The sequence below is a fragment of the Anarrhichthys ocellatus genome, unplaced genomic scaffold (assembly GCF_004355925.1).
Source record: "Anarrhichthys ocellatus isolate YVR2014 unplaced genomic scaffold, GSC_Weel_1.0 scaffold4, whole genome shotgun sequence".
Lineage (NCBI taxonomy): Eukaryota > Metazoa > Chordata > Actinopteri > Perciformes > Anarhichadidae > Anarrhichthys > Anarrhichthys ocellatus.
Genome location: NW_022280034.1, coordinates 11,951,923 through 11,970,089, shown reverse-complemented (window position 1 = coordinate 11,970,089; position 18,167 = coordinate 11,951,923). Strand labels below are relative to the sequence as shown.

Below are 18,167 nucleotides of genomic sequence, written 5' to 3'. Positions count from 1 at the left end.
TGACTTGAAAAATCGCTGCTGACAGATGCATATTTTCCCAATAACCGCACCTATGCCACACCCATATATGAGCAAAAATTATATTTAGGCCTGCAAAGAAAGCAATGACAAGAAAAATATACATTTCATACAGAAATCCTATTTGTTGATTATATTACGGCTTCTGGGTGCCCTGCCGTATAATTTGTGTCATGAATGAAATACACGTTATCTGGTTTGAACAATCAATGGTGCACAGTATATATATGAAGGTATTAAAGTAACAATTCACACTGGTTTTGTGCTGCGCTGGCTCTCTCGATGTGTAACACGAGACTGCCCTCTGGGATCCAGAAACCTTACCGTATCCAGTGGTCTTCCCAGAGCTGGTACTCTGGGAAGATGGCCGGGGAGACGTTGCTCCTCTCATGCTCTTTCCTGGCCTTCTCCATCGCTTTCTCGTAGCTTTCTTGGGCCTGAACAGACACGTGACAGATGTTAATAAAAAGCTTTTTGAGGCTAATAGAATGATTATCAGTACAACCTGCCCGCCTCGATGCAACCTTTTCTTTTATATCCTCGTTGATATAAATGGATATATAAGATTAGAAACACCTCTCAGTGAAATGCAATATAATTTAACGGCACCACAAATTACAGCCCATAAAGTTAAATAACACCTTCATGGTGGTAGGATTTATTTGCAGGACGGTGAACCCAATAAACTGGCAACAGAGTCTCGTAAGTAGGACCATGCATTCATTTGAAAGTGCCCGCTGGTTTCCTTTCAGGACAACGCTCACCTGTTCAAAGAAACCATGCTGCTCGTAGGCGATGGCCGTGGCGGTCTCAGGAAACTTGCACCTCTTCTGCCACAGGCCGGCCCACATGTCCTCCTCTTGGAGCAGAGAGTAGAGCTCTGCTAGAGAGTCCAAAATCTCCTGTAGAGAGGTAGAGCAAAATGTAGACGGCAGCAGAACAAATTGAAACGTTTGCAGCGATCGCACTATGTATGAACGAGAGCAGCTTTGGCTGAGACGCACAAAAAATACACGACGCACATGACAAATATATTTTCAGATCCTCCACAGTGGAAGAGAAGGATTAATAAAAAAAGAAAAAAAAGAAGAAGAAAAAAAAAAAATTATGATCTATTTTGTTTTTTGAGAATTTCTTTTCCTGACAAATAAAAGTCATGGAGGAAACACTTCACTGTACCAATATTGTAAATTGCCAAGTTAATAAATAATATCCAAAATAAAAAAAAAAAATCTTTAAACTTTGATAGTGCCAGCTCAAAGTGTATATATATATATATGTATATGTATATATACCTGTTGAGGTGGTGTGATGCTCTCCTGCTCGTAGAACTCGGTGCTCTGCTTGGGTTTGTTGTGCAGGCTGAGGCCCTTTTCAAAGGCCTGCTGCTCCAGCATTAAAGTGGAGCGCAGCCAGAGGTTGTGCGTCTTGCCCAAGTACTTCAGCACACACGGGCGGATGGGAATGGGAGGCACACACTGGGACATGGCCTCGACGAAGCAGTTGAGGGCGCTGGGCTGACAGTCCCTCTGGGCCTGGTGGCTGCCGCTGCACAGGAAAGGACTCATTTCTCCTGACAGAGCCTGCAAAGCAGAGGAGGGAGAGAGAGACAGCTCATCAACTACACACAGTTTCACTTAAGCAGCCGTGCACTGATATAGCGTATTGATAAAGGTATTCTGTTGCATGTATGGGATGCAACATGATGCCTTTTTTCCAGTAACAGAGAGGTGTTAAAAAAAAAAAAAAAAAAAAAGAGGTAACAAAAAACAAGTACGGTGACTGGGAAGGGACACATCGTATGCAGCCTGTTTGTGTATTCAGAACAGAAAATGAAAGACTTCAGAACGTCTACTGTTATTTCAGGTAATAGCATTATTCGCTCGTTTAAAAGCTTCTCAGAGCAGCCACATTTGCACAAAATAGACTTTTGAGTGTGACCGCTGAGTTAGTGCTCTGATAATCATGACTGACACACACTCAGAAATAAATGATGTATTGGTAAAGAATAGAATTTCCAAATTTCCACTGCCCGTTGACAGCATGGAATAATTAATCCCTTGATGGTCCCTTTAATGAGGCTGGTGGTGGAGAAGGCCAGTATGTCATCAAATTCATTTCCTGAGGAGAATATGCTTTTCTATAATTCCCATGCAATCTCTCCCCCCCCCCCCCCCCCAAAGAAATAAAGCCCGAGCATCAGTGATCATTCAATTTCCACCATGAATTGATATGGTGTAATAGCGGTATGAAACGCAGGGCTGAGGTAGGCGTCAGAACAAACACGTGACATATCAGTGAATCATGCCTGTCACACAGGAAGAAAATAAACTTTGAAGCAATATCTCTACTGACTGCATCTTTCAGATGTTGAAGAGCTCAATCACTTCAAATCAGGGCCTTTCAACGAGTCTCAAAATACTCGACATGCATCTGGTTCGTTAAACTCATTACAGCGTTCTTCCCTCTGCTTTCTCGTTTCCATATTAGGCAGAAATGAATCAGTCCTCAATGAGCGGAATTGCATGTTTTGAGACAAACGGGACGACCGAGGTCAGAGTTACTGTCAGCTTGCGTCGTTGATGAGATACAGAAAAGCATATAGAGAGCGGATGAGTATGTATGCGTTTGGGCACAAGGAGAACAAATAGGCAATGTGCAAAAAATACTAGGAGATGGAGAGAAGACATACGTGTGCATCTGTCTTTGTGATTCAGAAAGAGACTGAATTGTCATTGTGTCATTTACAAAACAAGCGAATTGTTTAGATTTTAAAAAGCAGTGGGTCCACTTGGCTCACAGTATGCAATATTTTGGCAGTACGTAACAAGCTAAATTACATCAAATATTTCCCCACAAAGCTGGATGTTGATGCTAAAAACATCAGGTGCATAACAAAGACGCATGCATTTCTTTTTTCCTATTGTGATGACTTACATACTTACACATACTCGTTATAGTTATACTGAAATGTCCTAAAACTGAAGTTACTTAGCTACGTGCTTCTGTGCCCTGGATGCAAGTAGAGGCCAGGATGTTATACTCACATGCTGCTGCCTGTCAGAGAGGATCTTCCAGAGGCGAGGGAAGAGCTGAACCCAGGTCCTCTCAGCCAGCGGTGTGGAGATGTGACAGAGCTGGACCAGAGCGTTCAGAAGTGCCCCTGTCTAAACCAGAGCAGAGACAAAATAAAAATTAATGACAGCTGCTGACTCAGCAAGGCGGTGGTTCCCTGTCTTCGGGGCTCGAGAGCACTGCGGATTCGCTATCCTACTGGGTCGGTAATTGTATTCAACTGATGTTCTACGTTGAAAAACACGTCCCCCGTTTTACAGCTAGAATGAAAATCAGCAGGGTGCTGGATAATAAAAACCTTCTGCAAAATAAAGATGAGGGAAAATATTTGAAAATATGATTAAATGATATATCTCAAACACTGTGTTCTCTGCTAGAAGTGGCCCCTGGGTAATTAGGATAATACTGAAAGTTCCTCACGTCAACATTGCAGTTTTCTCAGCCCCTCAGTACACTGCTGGACAGAGTAGATGCCAGTCTTACCTTGACCTCCCGTAGTGAGTCGAGAAACTTGTCGTGGCGGTTTGTCAGCATGTGCAGCTGGTTGCCTGCGTCTCTCTCAGCCTGCTCCTTGGTCTTGGGGATGGCGGTCTGGTCACCTGGTGCTAATTCTATGTCTATCTCCACATCCTGCCACAGTCGAGAGGAAAACCATTGTCTTTTGGGAGAGCTTTGCAAACCAAGAAGCTTTAAGGACCACAGTATGTAACACACACATAATTGGATAGTGTGATAATTTATGTGTCTCTTGATGTATTGTGTGCGAGTGTTTCCCACCTCCTCCTTGGTCTCGCTGGTCTGACTCTCACGTGGCTCCTGCTTGACATGTGTCGCCATAGCGAAGGCAGCGCGGTCGTGGCTGTCAGCCAGGTTGATGACGTTAGTGATGGAGGGCAGCATGGATCCCTGGCAGCTGGTGCCGATGATGGTGTTTCGTTCACACACCGCCAACAGCAGCTAACACACACACAAAGAGCAGGTGCAAAAGGTCAGTGACAGTAAACGACATGATAACAAGAGGGTAGTTGAAATTAAACTACCTTTGAATGAAAAATGCATTATTTTTAATGTTGGATAAAAGGCTTTAAAAGACCAGATGCAGCGATGGGCTTACCTCTATGCACTGTTTGATCCAGAAGTGGCTGCCCATGGCCTCCCAGTTCTGAGAGCAGCAGATGTAGAGCAGCCTCTCGTACACGCGCCGCTTCATGGAGGAGTCAAACACCTCAAAGAACTTGGCTCTGATCAGCGGCTGACTGCACCGAAGTCCCGAGAGGAAGGCCGGCTCCAACTTGGACGTGATGTCACTTCCTGAAAGGCTCTCGTCCCTGAATCATGCGACGGGCAAAACGTTTGTGTGATGGAGCTTACGTGCCGGCTTTTACCCATTTGACAATAATCACTGTGACACTAAGGGCTCAGTGGCATTCCTTGAGAATAGCAGTGACGTATGCCAATATTGGCATATGCCACTGCAACAACACTCACTCGTTAAGTGCATTTGTATATTTATTATGTCACTAAATATCATCCGAACAGTACCACCCTGGACAGGTCGCCAGATGATCACAGGGCCGACACATAGACACAGACAACCAATCACACACCTACAGAATGTGGAAGCCCGAGAACCCAAAAACACAAGCTAAGAAAAACTGCATTTTTAAAATAATACAAAGAATATTATAAAAGTTATATTTACAGCTCTTTTATACATTTCTGTGTAACTGTGACATAATTGTGTATACTACTAATTAGCACAAAACGTCATCTCGGAGCAACATTCTAACGCAAGGCGCCCGCGTGTTCAAACAGCCGTGTAGTGCAACACTGACAACCACGGAAGTGCGGGGAGATGGCAGTTAACACTGAATATTCTGTGAAATTAAGTATCTTTAATGTGGTTACTCCACAGTTACTAAAGCACCAACCGTCATGTATTTAACACTTAAATAACAAATGTCATCATTGCGACATCATCCTGCTGCTCTAAACGGGCCTCATGGGTATGATTCACATAGCAGAAGGAGAGAGGGAGGCTGGGATAAAAACAACAAAAGGCAAGGCTGCCACAGCTGCATATTGCCCCTATTTGCGCCATTCTCTTAATCACACATTGTACTGGCACAGCTGCTTTATCATTCCATTATCATTACTCGCTGTCCATCACGGCTTTACGGCTCGTTTTAAACCTTTTGACATGAAGAGCAGATGGGCTGGAGGAATACGATGTACATTTGGCTGATTAAATGTGTACATGTGCGAGACGGAAAGACAAAAGGGCCGGAGTTTGATGAATAGCCGGCAGTAGGACCATGAATGGTACACCACACATGCTTCAAACCCCCGTCCTCCTCATCTTGACCCAACCTCCCGCGTCTTTCCCCTCCGCGACCTTCATTCCTCCTTTTTAAGATGGATGCAAGGGCGGTGTGGCGTCAGCGGTACGGCCATTTGGCCATGTGATGAATGGCGGTAATTACCTGTAGACGTAATTAACGAGGTCCAGGAACTGGGCGTTTAACTCAAGTTCGTCGGGGAAGCGCTTCTCTATGTAGGTCATCATCTTCACCAGCAGGATGGACTTCTCGCGTAGGTTGGGCATCTGGAGGGAGGTGGAAGAAGAGGGATGTCGGTCAGAAAGGAGCGATAGCGGCGATGAAAATCAACGAGAGAGAGAGAGAGAGATATTCAGATTCTTTCTTGTAACTGCATCTCTCTGTCCAGCTCAGCTTTTTACTGCTTGCTGTCCTTCTACAGAGTAAAATAAAATAAAGACCAAAGACACCTCTGTGGGTGTAATGCTAATGTTAACCTCACTGGATTTCACACCTTTTTAAAAATATACATTGCTGATTCAGCGCTGATTCCCACCTGCTACTACCAAAGAAACAATGCGATGATCTGCTAAATCACGCATTTTGTTTGCACACATTATATTTGCGTAACTTACTATTGTTTCAGAGTAAGCCTCCTTCTTACCTGATTCGCAGCCATTGGAGAATTGTTCTTCACCCACTCTTCAACAATTTTGACGACAGCACGGAGGATTTTGGGGTCGGGTGACTTCTCAATCAGCGACGTGAGGATGACCTGGATGAAGTTCTTCCTCATTTCCATGCTCATGACGGACAGGCGAGTCTTCACCAGGTCAAGACTCAGCATCACCAGCTCGCTGGTCACTAGAGGAACAGAGGGGTTAACGGTCAGAAGCAGGACTGAGGATTTAAGCTATACTAATATCGATGGAAAGTATTTGTTGACAGTTGTGGATAAAGTATTATCCACAGTATATAAAAGACACCAGCTGAATTTAGTGTGTCTTCAATATCAGCTAGGTAAGCAACCAAAATATTGGTCATGTGAGTCCTGCACTTCTATATTTTTAGCGGTGATAGCAGCCAAAAATACAACTCAACAGTCGGGTTGGAACTACTTTACAAGGAAGTTCATTAGATTAGAGAGACATGAGGTTAGTTAGTGACTAGAACTGTGCCTAGTAGAGGGTAGATGTCTGTGTTTCCCGATATAGTCATTAGGGAGCAATTTAGAGCCCGGATAGCATCTTAAAGCCATTACCTCCTTCTGAGAAGAAGCAACAGGAATCATGTAGTGCCCGACTTCTATAAATCCGGTGAAGCCAAGCTCAGAGAAGACAGGAACCTTGATGAATTTTGTAATAGTCATGAGGAAGCTAAACAACCTAAAGCACTTAAACAACACTTGTCTTCTCTTTACCCTTGCTGCCTGCGGTATGAGGCAGGTTGTCAAGCGGTTCTATATCAAACACTGTCTACCCTTTCAAACCCATAACAAAACATCACTAGGTTACCATCCGTTTGTTTTATCTGGAGAGACGATACAGAGATGAGAAACATTCTCTGTGAAAGCAGACTATCTGTAGAGCGGGTCTCACCTGACTACGAAAGCTATTGAGAACACAGCTGGGCTCATTGATATAGAACTTTTGATCCGGCCTTTGTAAGGAGCCGGGCTCTGCTGAGATACCTGAGCTCTAACGGAGTCTGAGGAAAGTCAACAAACGAGTGTGCATCTGCGATGTGTACAAGTGACCACACGCACAGCCCTTGTTGGATCGGAGTTGGGGATAAGTATGCACACTAGCCTTCCTGATCATGTCAGCCAGCTGTAGCTGCAGCACTGTAATATTAGTTCAATTGAAGTCTGGCTTCCTCGTATTCTTTCCACTGAATTCATGTCCATGTACCCGTGCTGGTTTCCGTGACCCCTGGGTTGGCCTGCTGGGGGCTCAGGTGTTCGCGCACCATCTTCTGCAGCGAGCGCATGAACACCGAGATGAGGCGGTCGATGTAGCTGGCGTTGTAACTGCAGGCTGACTTCAGGATCATCAGTGTTCCTGGGAGACAAATGAAGGGGAAGAGAGAGAGAGAGAGTGAGAAACACAACAACATGACAAGAACCCTAACCTCTGTGGGGCAAAGTGACAGACACACACCTGCAGTCAGCCTGTGTTCATATACACAGCACGACAAAGACTTTATTTCTTCTTTAAAGGGAATCTAACTTAAGTTTATCACAGAAGGACAAGTAAAAGAAATGTCCTTCTCTGTTGCTTCTCCCTAGAGGGGAGACAAATGTTAAAATGTAACCCCCCCCCCTCCCAATCACATCAGCGCTTCCTCTCTTTGACAGCAGGACACCAAATGCTTTTTATTGACCACAACGGCCATTTTGGGAAACCATACAGAATAGCATTACCCGTAGTCTGTTCTCCAAAAGTCATCTGTCACCTTAAGGGCCCTTTATTCAGAAAGCTATTGCATAGTTCAAATAAAAGAAAAAGACCATCTAATAACTGTCTCTTTGGAATAAGCTTCAATGTAAGTTTTTGATATAAATACTCTCGGACATCTGGTTAAATAGCAGTAATGTTCATACGGGGAGGGAGGCCGAAAGCAGCAATTCTTCCAGAAACAACCTTTCCCAAACCGCTGGACTGTGGCCTCCGTTTAAACAGACCAGATGTTAGCCCGAGCGGCGGGGCTCGTCGGCTTGCATTTTAACGACCCACTCACCAGCTTAATTGCGAAAAAGTGACTACAGTGGCTTGGTTTTTGTAAGGCTGGAGAGGGAGTGTGAAAAATTGTAAAAAACCAAACCAAACCCCCCCCACACACGCACACACACCCGCAGGGTTTATGAGCGACAACGTGAGAGTAAAGGGATGATGGAGAAGAAGGAAAAAAAGGGAGCGGTGAGGGAGGTCTTACCGAAGAGCTGTGTGGGGTTAGTGTTGCTCGTGGCTTTTTCGTAGTTGGTAAGTCCCTCATAGATGACCTTGCCCACAGCAGCATACAGACACTCCAACTCCTCATACTTCGATGCCACCGTTGATGTGCCTAGAGGGAGAGAAGCAGTGTTTACGTCAAACAAAGAGAAGTATCCAAATCAATGCCTTGCTTTCAGCACAAGGCGTGATAAAAGCGCATTTAGGAATTTAAGCATCAATCAACAGAGCAACGGTCCAAATATTTTAGTTAACAATTTCCTCAGACATGCAGTGCTTTCCTGAGTGTATGAGTGCAAGCTGGCCTGTTACAATTTAGGCATTAAACGCCAGCGACTTACTAGGCTCGGTGGGGAAGATGCTCATGAGGCGAGAAAGGAGGGAGTGGACGGCCCGCAGGACTTTGGTGTTGCCGCAGGTCATGCATGCGGCGATGCCCCGCTGGAGGGGCTTAAAATGGGCCAGGATGGCCGGGGACTGCAGCACCGTCAGCAGGAAGCAGAGGATCTCCAGCCCGGTGCAGATGTTGGAGATGTTAGCCTGGGCTGGCTGCTCCTGAGAGGACATGGAGAATAGTGGAAGCAGGTCAGTGGAGGAAAAGAAGTGTGTGGATAAGATGGTCAACGGTGGACAGACTATACGATGGCAGTTACTACCAGTCAAGTGATCTGATTAACTGATCTCACCATGCCCCGCATTGCAACAAATACGACTCTAGTCCATAGATAATTATCCATTATGTCTATGTGCGTCTCTCTCTTCACCTTTTTTTGGAGAATAATTTCCTATATTGTCGCTTTTCTTAGAGCAATATCATCTGTAGGGGAATTTTAATAACACCCAACCCTACCCTATTATGCCTCTTAATAAATGTGACCTCCATATCAAGGAAAATATTAAGGCTTATCTTTTCAGACCCAAGTCTACAACTCTAAAACAAAGCAAGAAAAAAACTATTCTGCAAATTCATCCCTAGATGCATTAATCATCCAAGTTTTTATTACACAGACAGACGACTCGGGAATCAATATTCTACACACAGAGGTATTTCTCACACAAAAGAACCGAGGCAGCGTGATTGCCGCTAAACCAAAGATCAATGGCCAACATTGGGTCCTAATTTTGTCTAAATTGCAATCAAGGTTCGGAGCGATTGCAGGGCCAAGAGGATAATCTGGGACAGATCCATAGCACTAATCTTGGCTAATGAACAAGGTGACTTTTGCGATAAAGCTCCTGGTAGATATTAGGGTGGTATTGATTCGGCACCGTATTAACAGAACGGGACCGTGTCTCTGAAGCCATGCAGATTCGGGCATGTATGTGCTTCGGCGTGCGATCGTGTGCATGTTTTGAGCGCGTGTCACCCGGCACTCTCACGCCACTCCTCCCCGGCTCTTAATCACTGCCACGCCAGTACAGTGAGATGATAAAAGGTAATCCGATTTAGAGCATTGTTCATTAGTCGGAGTAAGACGGCTAGGCAGGTAGAGCTTGCTCCCAAGGGGGAAAGGGCCCGTGTATGTGCATCTGCATAAGACCTACAGAAAGCCTTGTTTGTCAGACCATCCCCGTGGGATCTGGAGGGGCTGATTGTGTGAGTGTGTGTGTGTGTGTGTGTGTGTGTGTGTGTACTAGGCGGAGAGAGAAAGGTGCGACCGATGCAGTGATCCCCAAAAGGGAACAAGGGAAGTATGTGACAATTGCCGGCGCGCGGCGATAACCTTGTCTGAACAGCGGTGCTGAATCAGACCAGAGAGATGAGTAGAGGAGAGGAGTGACGGATAAAAATAGAGAGCAGGAAGGGAGGCCGCGATAAGAGGCTGAAGAGAAAAAGAAGAGATGAGAGAGGAGAGGAGGAAGTGGGGGGGGCAAGAGACAGAGGGAGCGGCGAGGAGAGGAGCACAGAGGCACACAGGCAGCAAGGATGAGGAGTTTAGGATGGAGAGGGGAGCGGGGGGGTTGAACGAGAAGGCACAGGGCAACCCGGATAGACTCTTGTTATCTCACCACTGTCATTATTTTGTCATTATGGCGGTCGGCGCCTCACTTCATGTATTACTGATAACAGACAAAGGACTCGGAGGCGTTAGAGCAAACACTAAGACAGAGCTTAAGCGGAGACGGAGTAACTTCTGCGGTCTCTGGAAAAAGCGAACAGCAGAGGCGCATTAGTTACCCTTTCCTGTTTGTTGATTATTGCTTTGAGCTGTAACAACGAGCCGGAATATTTTAAATTTTATTCAGACTTTGTTTGAATAAAAAACACTGTTGATGACATGCACTTGCGACTTCAAATAATCTGTGACACACTCACGTAAACAAATACATTTGTTTGTTACTAATACGAAGAACAGCACGGTCCCCATCACAAAATAGAAAAGATAAGGCCATTACAGGTCTGGACGCAGTGATTGACGAGTGATCTCTGGGAAATGCAGTGGAGACGCAGCAGTAACGACGGCGTAGAACCAATTATGTCACCAACACAAGCGTGAATGCGAAACATAAAGGCAGCCCTCAGTCTCAAGGCGTACGGCATATCTTACCACGGTCATGAGCAGCTTGTCAAACCACTGCAGCTTGAGCTCGGCGCGAGGCCACATGTCAGGCCTGAGGGCAGACTTCATGAGGCTAACGCAGCGACGGGAGAGCAGCTCCCCCGGAGACCCCGCCACGTTGGTGCTGTCGTTCACCTAGACGGGAGAGAAGGGGGAGGAAGGTTGGTATCATTATCAATGACAACGGGTCTTCATCTTCAATTTCTCGACGAGGGGAGAAATCACACAGGGCAAGAAGAGACAAGGACTGTCACCATATATTGTAATTTCATTCGTGCAGCTAGAGTTCAACAGTGGCACAGTCAGGAAGGTGACAATCCTTCAGTCAGGCAGCGCTGCAGAAGCCCTCATATGTTGACATGCGGGAGCATCCTTTAGCAAGACAATGAAACCCTATCAGCTCTGTGTGCGTCGTTCTTTGGTTGATGGTAATCTCCGGGGGCCGGTGAACAGATACACATTTTCTACAGGGATCAATTTGGTGTCACAATACACCGTTATCGAGTAGAATACAAAAAAAAGATGTTTCTTTAGACTCTTCAGTGAACAGTGAGTGATCCCCAGCGGTTATGTTCAATGGAGATGGTTGGATGAACAGTGAGAATGGAGAAGTGGGAGAAGTCAAGGTGAGCGAAATCCCAACACACTATTTCAAGCTTGTAACCAAGGTCATCACTGCCACTGGACCAAGGGACTGTGTGAGCGAACTCAGAGTGTGTGTGTGTGTATGCAGAGATGTGTTCAGGGCAGCCACCAGGTGTGCTTCACGTTCACCACGGGCGGGTTAGGACAGCTGTATCCTACCTGGCAGAACTGTACCGTGTGTGAGTGTGTGTCAGTTTGAGAAAGAGAGAGAGAAAGATGGTGTGTGTGTGTGTGTGTGTGTGCGTGCATCATGGCGGGGTGTTACCTGGCATGCTATCCTGATGAGGAAGTTGACCACGGTGTCCGTATGTTGTTTCTCGACAGGCTTGGTGAGCATGGTCTCTGTTCCTGGCATGGACTGGCTGCGGCCAAACACCTAAAATAAAAATTTTAAAAACGTACAAACATTGTAAATATTACTATTTCACATCGGTTTGCATGCTGCGGTTGCATTTTTCTCCCGACACCCGGTCAAAGAAGCCGGGAATTACACTCAGTCATTATGACTGCAACTACTAAGACTTGTGCCGGTGTTTACAGAAAGGACAACAGCTTTTTGTAGTATTTTCTTTAGATCCTGTGTACGACTGTGATTTAACACATTGAAGTTTCTTTAGATATCTATAGGTACCTTTTCCAAATATTTATCAGTTACTTTATCCAAATCCACATGAACCACTACTCTTCACATTAGTTAGATCCACAGCACAGCATGTAAGATGACTGGTGCATTAACTGCATGCAGAATTATTCAGAGCACACAATGTCAAATGCCTCCTAAGTTCCCATATGAACTGGCATATGGTCTGTCGCTGACAAACAACGTAGCATTTAAAAGGATTTTTTTAACTAGTCCGGCGAAGTGCTCACTCCACATAAAACGCACCAGGGCTCATCACGCGTGTGTGGAGAGGCTACGCCCCGCGCTCGGTGAAACACGGTAGAAGAGAATAGAATATTAATGATCTTGTGAAACTTTTGCAGCAGAAATAATAAGCAGAAGAAAATGTCCTGGCTATAAAGTGACTTGTCCCTCACACCCACATACTTCTGAGCTCACCGTGGAGGCCGCTCCGGTCGCCGTGCGGAACCTCTTGACGTCTTGCCCGGCGGCAGCGGATGCAGTGGCGGCAGATTCCAGAGACAGTCCTCTTTTCACAGCACCGCCGCTCGTCCCTTCACCGCCAGCAACTACTTCAGCCTCGGACTCCGGCTGCCGACCCCAATAAGCGACAGGGAGGGAGGAGGAGTCCACCAGTTAACACAGTTGCAGTTTACAGAATGACAGCGTCTTTGACTTCTGGATTCCTGTTGTGATTGTACATGTATGGCAGTCCATGAACACACCTGCTGGTCTTTGATCCTCTGTAGCTCCCATTTGATGACCACCTCGGCCAGGTCCACAGCCAGTTTCCTTTGCTCTATGGTGACGCTGGGGGTGAAGCCCAGACGCTGCATTGCACTGATCATGTGCTGCACCAGGTGGTGGCGCACAGGGTAGTACACCTGGAGAGAGACAGCAGCAAGTACAAACGTAAGAAATAACATGTAAAATCAATCTAGTAATATAATATAGAGTGAAGTACAACAACTTGAATATCTGGTTTGCGAAAGCTTCCGTATTTGGTATTCTAAACCCAAAGTGTGAGGTAGAACTGGGCCGCATTTGCTTTTCCTGAAGCACCGACTGCAGATGGTCACTGATGCCAATGGCAGAGTTAGTATATGTGAGCAAATGAACAGACGACAGAGCAGTACTTAAAGAAACCAAACTTCAAAATAAAATAAAATGCCGATGTAGCTCGGGGCCTGTTGTTTTTTGCATTCTTTACTTCACCCCCCCCCCCCCCCCCCACACACACACACACCAAGATTATGAGCTTAAAAACCTCTTTTGCACGAGTGGAAAAACCCCACTTTGTGAGCCCATCAAAATAAATTCCTCACACGAAAACGCTCCTCCTTCCTGCCTGCATGCCTACCAGAGGGTGAACCCAAACACATAGACTGAAAGACGCTGCATAACTTTCAGTGAGATAAAAAAAAAAAGTAATGTGAACTATAGAATTATGATATTACACATGTAGGTTTTGCAAAATAATTGATATTGCTTTTGACATTCTAGTCTATTACTGGTTTGGCAACCTTGTTCCCAGAGCATCCACGACAAATGAGGGGAACCGTTGCTTCCCTCAGCTTCATTTTTAATGGACTTCCTTGTCAGTATCTTCAGATATAAATTAGACTTGGCTTCAATTGCCTTAGCAGCCACCCAAAAGCAATTATGAGAGCGGGTTATTGTGCGATTCCTTCCCTAAAACCAAAGTTAAAGTTTCTAAAGAAGACAGTTTGTCTAAATGCTTAAAATCAGAGGTCTCCACTCTCCGGGCAATTGAGAGTCCTGTGAACCGAAAACGATACCGCCTCGCGTCCGCTTCGTCTTACAGAAAGAGATCCAGTCAGTCTGCCCATGGAGCCTCATTTGCACGAATGATAACGGAAAATTTTTCTTACACTGCCAATACTTTGCTCTAGATTTTGGAATGATAACACATGCAAAGTTTAAGAGGGTGTTCAATCACTTTGAGACAGAGTCAGAAGGGGGCAAACTCTGAAGTCGTATTCCCACTTAGTCTCAAGGACGTGATGACACACACTTAGCCACGAGAACCCGCGCTCTCAAGCGTCGCACTCAAGAGTCACTTAGTTTCATCGCAAAACTGCAACTGGGACGCGCAGAACAAAAGAGCAAGAGATTAGATGTCTATCTGAGGGCTGTTGCCAGTGTCAAAGAATATTAAAGCTTCTCACTTTTGCGGGTAATTATAGTCGATAGAGCAGGACTTCACAGGCCTTTAATGACAGAGTGGCTAAGCCCTGTCCATCACGTGTGCACCCAGACTAACACGCGCACACAGTCTCTGCATTTCTTTATCAAACACACACACACACACACACACACACACACACACACACACACACACACACACACACACACACACACACACACACACACACACACGCGCACAAAGTCTCTCATCTGTCTGTCATTATCTCCTCCCTAGTGTAATTATGCTGATGTGATTACATTAGATTAGTCATCTGGCCCAGTGAGAGCAGCCTGTCAGTGAAATAGAGAGTGGCGCTGAGAAAAATGTCAGTCTCCTGCTCAGAGACTGGCGAGGCGGCGAACATCAGCTGAAGGAGCGAGAGGGCAGAAAGTGTCTTTTTGAAGTTTAAGGAGGAAGACAAGCATAAAGCCCAACGATCCGTTGCTGGTGTTGACTAGACGCTCTCGGACTCTGCTGGTCATCACCGAGAAGCTCGGGACTTTGCATCTGCATTAAGGTGTTTAAAAGGCAGCAGGCGGCTACCATTAGCTCCACTGCCCAGTGACAAATGATCCAGCTTTTGGCTAGGAGGCAACCGACCCAAACACCGGCATCCTGTCTACTGTCAATATGAAACTCACATTTAGTGAAGCAACTAGTATCGTGAAGACTATTTAAAGGGGCAATACGAGATACTCCAACTTTTAATGATGATGCTCCATCATCATTTAAAGTTTTTAATTCAGGGCACTCGGAAAATCAACTAAAATAGCTTCTCAACTGCCCCCCCCCATGTGCTTCACTGGAGCACATTATAGTTATGGGCTGAAGGTGGTGCACTATTGTCAAACTGCAATTTCTGTGTGCGTGCTCTTTATTATATCTGCTCACCCTGAAGTGCTGCACAATGAGATGCAGTATGTGGACCAGCTGCGGCACAGTGTGTCCCTCCTCCACGATGATTTTGCGAGTCCAGTGCGTCAACATCTGGTGGCCGTCCTCCATGCGGGCCGGCACAGCTGGGGTCAGGATGGCCATGGCCTGCCGTACAATGGCCCGGGCCTCCATCGTGTGGGCCTTCAGCAGGCTGTGGAAGACCTGTACAAAGAAAATAAATTGTACCATTTCCTGTACCAGTGATGCTGAACTTCGTTTTTTTTTTTTAAATCACCACTGTATTTCTTTTTTTCCCCCCAATACATTCACATTATAAAGTATGTGGAACATGGGACTGTTGTCAGCTCATGTCAATTGAATCCTGCTGTTTTGTCAGTTTTTACATTTTACAAGATCATTCAGTGAGTTTACACCTGCTACACAAGTTCTATCTCTATTCTCCATCTTAAGCTCTGTGTTAAGCTAAACCCGCGCTCCACTGAGTTTCTCCTCTCATTCTCTCTCACCTGCAGCACAATCTTCTTGTGAATGGCAAACTTTGCAATGATGTGGGCCAGAAGCAAGTGACCACTGTATTTGCAGGCCGGGTCCACGCAGGCTTTGGGCAGGAGGCACGGCCAGGCGAAGGTCATGAGGCGCCGCAGTTTGCTGTTGCGCGACTTGTTGTTGTCATGAATGTGGTGGGGAGCATGCTCCACCAGCAGGGTGGAGAACTGCAGCAGGCAGATTCGCAGCGAGTCCAGCAGGTCGGCCTGCTTCTCCGGGTCCAGTACCTTAGAAGATTGGGAGAGACGTGGGGGGTCAAAGATTATTGAGTGAGGGGGAAATAGGTACAATTTTTACTATTCATAGCGCAACATTAGCACAGTATAGTCAAAAACAAGAGATGTTTTGTGTATAATATAAAAACCCCTTTTTTGTGTGTGCCTGAGAGCTGTTATGTGTGGCTGTAATTCAATAGTAAACAGAGTCTTAGATTACTTAGTGCACTTCAGGTGCATCAATAAGAAAGATAAATACCTTCTATTTAATATATTGTATTGCCTAGGTATACTGCAGTTCAGACGAATCTTCACTTCGCAAAATTACATTTAAATGAGGTCAAACAGACGATATACTTTTTCACATATTGAAAAAACCTCTTGCAAAAACAAAGTCCCCCATTCAAAACAACCATCACCATCTGACTTCCCTGGAGGAGGGGGGGGGGCACAGAGGAGAGAACATTCAGAGAGAGAGAGAGAGAGAGAGAGAGAGAGAGAGAGAGAGAGAGAGAGAGAGAGAGAGAGAGAGAGAGAGAGAGAGAGAGAGAGAGAGAGAGAGAGAGAGAGAGAGGAAATGAGTTTTAAACCAGACCGAAGAGGAGCCATTAGCAGCCATTAGGACTGGTGTTAGTCAGTGATGAGATGTGCCGCAGCGCAAACATGCCGACCTTTAGCATGGTCACATCGTGGCATTTACACCAGGAATTATAGTCTGGCCTGCTGAATGAAAACGTGATGGAAAGAGGGGTCGGCGGGAGGGAGGGAGGGAGAAAAACAAAGACAGATGGAAGAAGAGAAAGATGGAATGACAGCAATTAATGATCAAGTTGTGTGTGGAGGCCACGGGAGAAAGAAGAATCAGACTAAGTAGGACCCAACGGATGATGACTGAGAGTATGGAGATGTACTGGACTGATAAGACATTATGAGAGGAAATGCAGCAGGTAATGAAATCAGGGAGACTGATGGAGAGACAAAGCTGGTGAGTAATGAACAAAAGAAGAAGGGAGGGGGAGAGAGAGAGAGAAGTGAGCAGACTGGACGTGAAGAAAGATGTTGAGAGGAAGGAATCGCTGCACGCGTGTATGTGTTGCGTGTGTACCTTTGTGATGAAGACACTGGTAATGCTTTCAGGATTGTCTCCTTCAGGGTTGGGCGGTCCAAGCAGCTGCTCACCTTCCCCCTTCTCAAAGCTGTGCAGGAAGGCCAGGTTGAGGATGTGCTGCAACACCTAAGAAACAGGACAAAACACACGTTGATATGATTTTACTGAGAGATAATTGTTGTTTTATTTCATTTACTGTTTTATGGCATTTACTTAGGAGAATATGCATTCAACAAAAAGGAGACAATGACCTCGTGTGTTCTTTCAAGATCTGCATAAAAGACACACCGGCACACTCCGAGCTCTCCATGACACGTAATCAAGTGATGAAATAGTCGTCTACTCTTAAATCATATGATAATAACAACAGGGAAATAAAACGTTGATTCTCTCGAAAGTGACAAATAATTTAGGAGCGTAAAGACGGGCTCGAGGCGCAGCAATACCAAATGTGACACAAAACAATGGTAATAAAAGAAAATGTGACATTTCAAGAATTGGAGAAGAAAACACTCTTAACACGTTCTCTTAATTAATCCATACACATTGGACGCAAAAACAAAATGAAGGGCTTAAAATGCAATTTACAAACAAACACCCCCCGAAACCTGCAGGGATTTGTCTGTTAATGAACCCTCCCTGTTCAATCCATCACTTGGGGGGGGACGGGACGGATGGGGGGACGGACGGACAGCGCATCGCTCACCGGAGAACGAGCTGTGGCAGCATATGTTCCAGCTCCTCCGTTAGAACGTTATCCACGCATGCTCTGCACAGTGTGCATGCGTGGTTGATAAGACTTGCACACGCATGCAGAAACATGCACGCAGGCCGCTTAAATGAAGACACAAAGAGAAGGCTTGGAGTCTGTTCTTAAGCCTCATCTGCTCCTATAAATACTAAGCTCCTCGAAACATCAATCACTGTATATTGCCATTAGATGTGTGTTAGTGTACGTGTGCGCGCGCGCGCACACACACACACACACACACACACACACAC

The 18,167-nt window shown here is 45.7% G+C and overlaps 1 protein-coding gene across 1 annotated transcript in view; it reads right to left on the bottom strand.

Annotated features, from left to right (window-relative positions):
* trrap (transformation/transcription domain-associated protein) overlaps positions 1-18,167 on the bottom strand; it is a 71,715-nt gene that overhangs the window by 30,929 nt on the left and 22,619 nt on the right. Inside the window, exons 37-55 of the mRNA XM_031842955.1 lie at positions 17,163-17,291; positions 15,803-16,069; positions 15,291-15,497; positions 12,916-13,074; positions 12,629-12,781; positions 11,834-11,944; positions 10,912-11,058; positions 8,704-8,917; positions 8,346-8,474; positions 7,322-7,471; positions 6,076-6,275; positions 5,577-5,698; positions 4,208-4,421; positions 3,871-4,050; positions 3,577-3,723; positions 3,066-3,185; positions 1,314-1,601; positions 783-920; positions 343-455 (exon numbers count right to left, since the gene is read on the bottom strand). Of these exons, the coding sequence (XP_031698815.1) occupies positions 343-455; positions 783-920; positions 1,314-1,601; positions 3,066-3,185; positions 3,577-3,723; positions 3,871-4,050; positions 4,208-4,421; positions 5,577-5,698; positions 6,076-6,275; positions 7,322-7,471; positions 8,346-8,474; positions 8,704-8,917; positions 10,912-11,058; positions 11,834-11,944; positions 12,629-12,781; positions 12,916-13,074; positions 15,291-15,497; positions 15,803-16,069; positions 17,163-17,291 (3,188 nt within the window). The remainder of the gene's footprint in view (positions 1-342; positions 456-782; positions 921-1,313; positions 1,602-3,065; positions 3,186-3,576; positions 3,724-3,870; positions 4,051-4,207; positions 4,422-5,576; positions 5,699-6,075; positions 6,276-7,321; positions 7,472-8,345; positions 8,475-8,703; positions 8,918-10,911; positions 11,059-11,833; positions 11,945-12,628; positions 12,782-12,915; positions 13,075-15,290; positions 15,498-15,802; positions 16,070-17,162; positions 17,292-18,167) is intronic.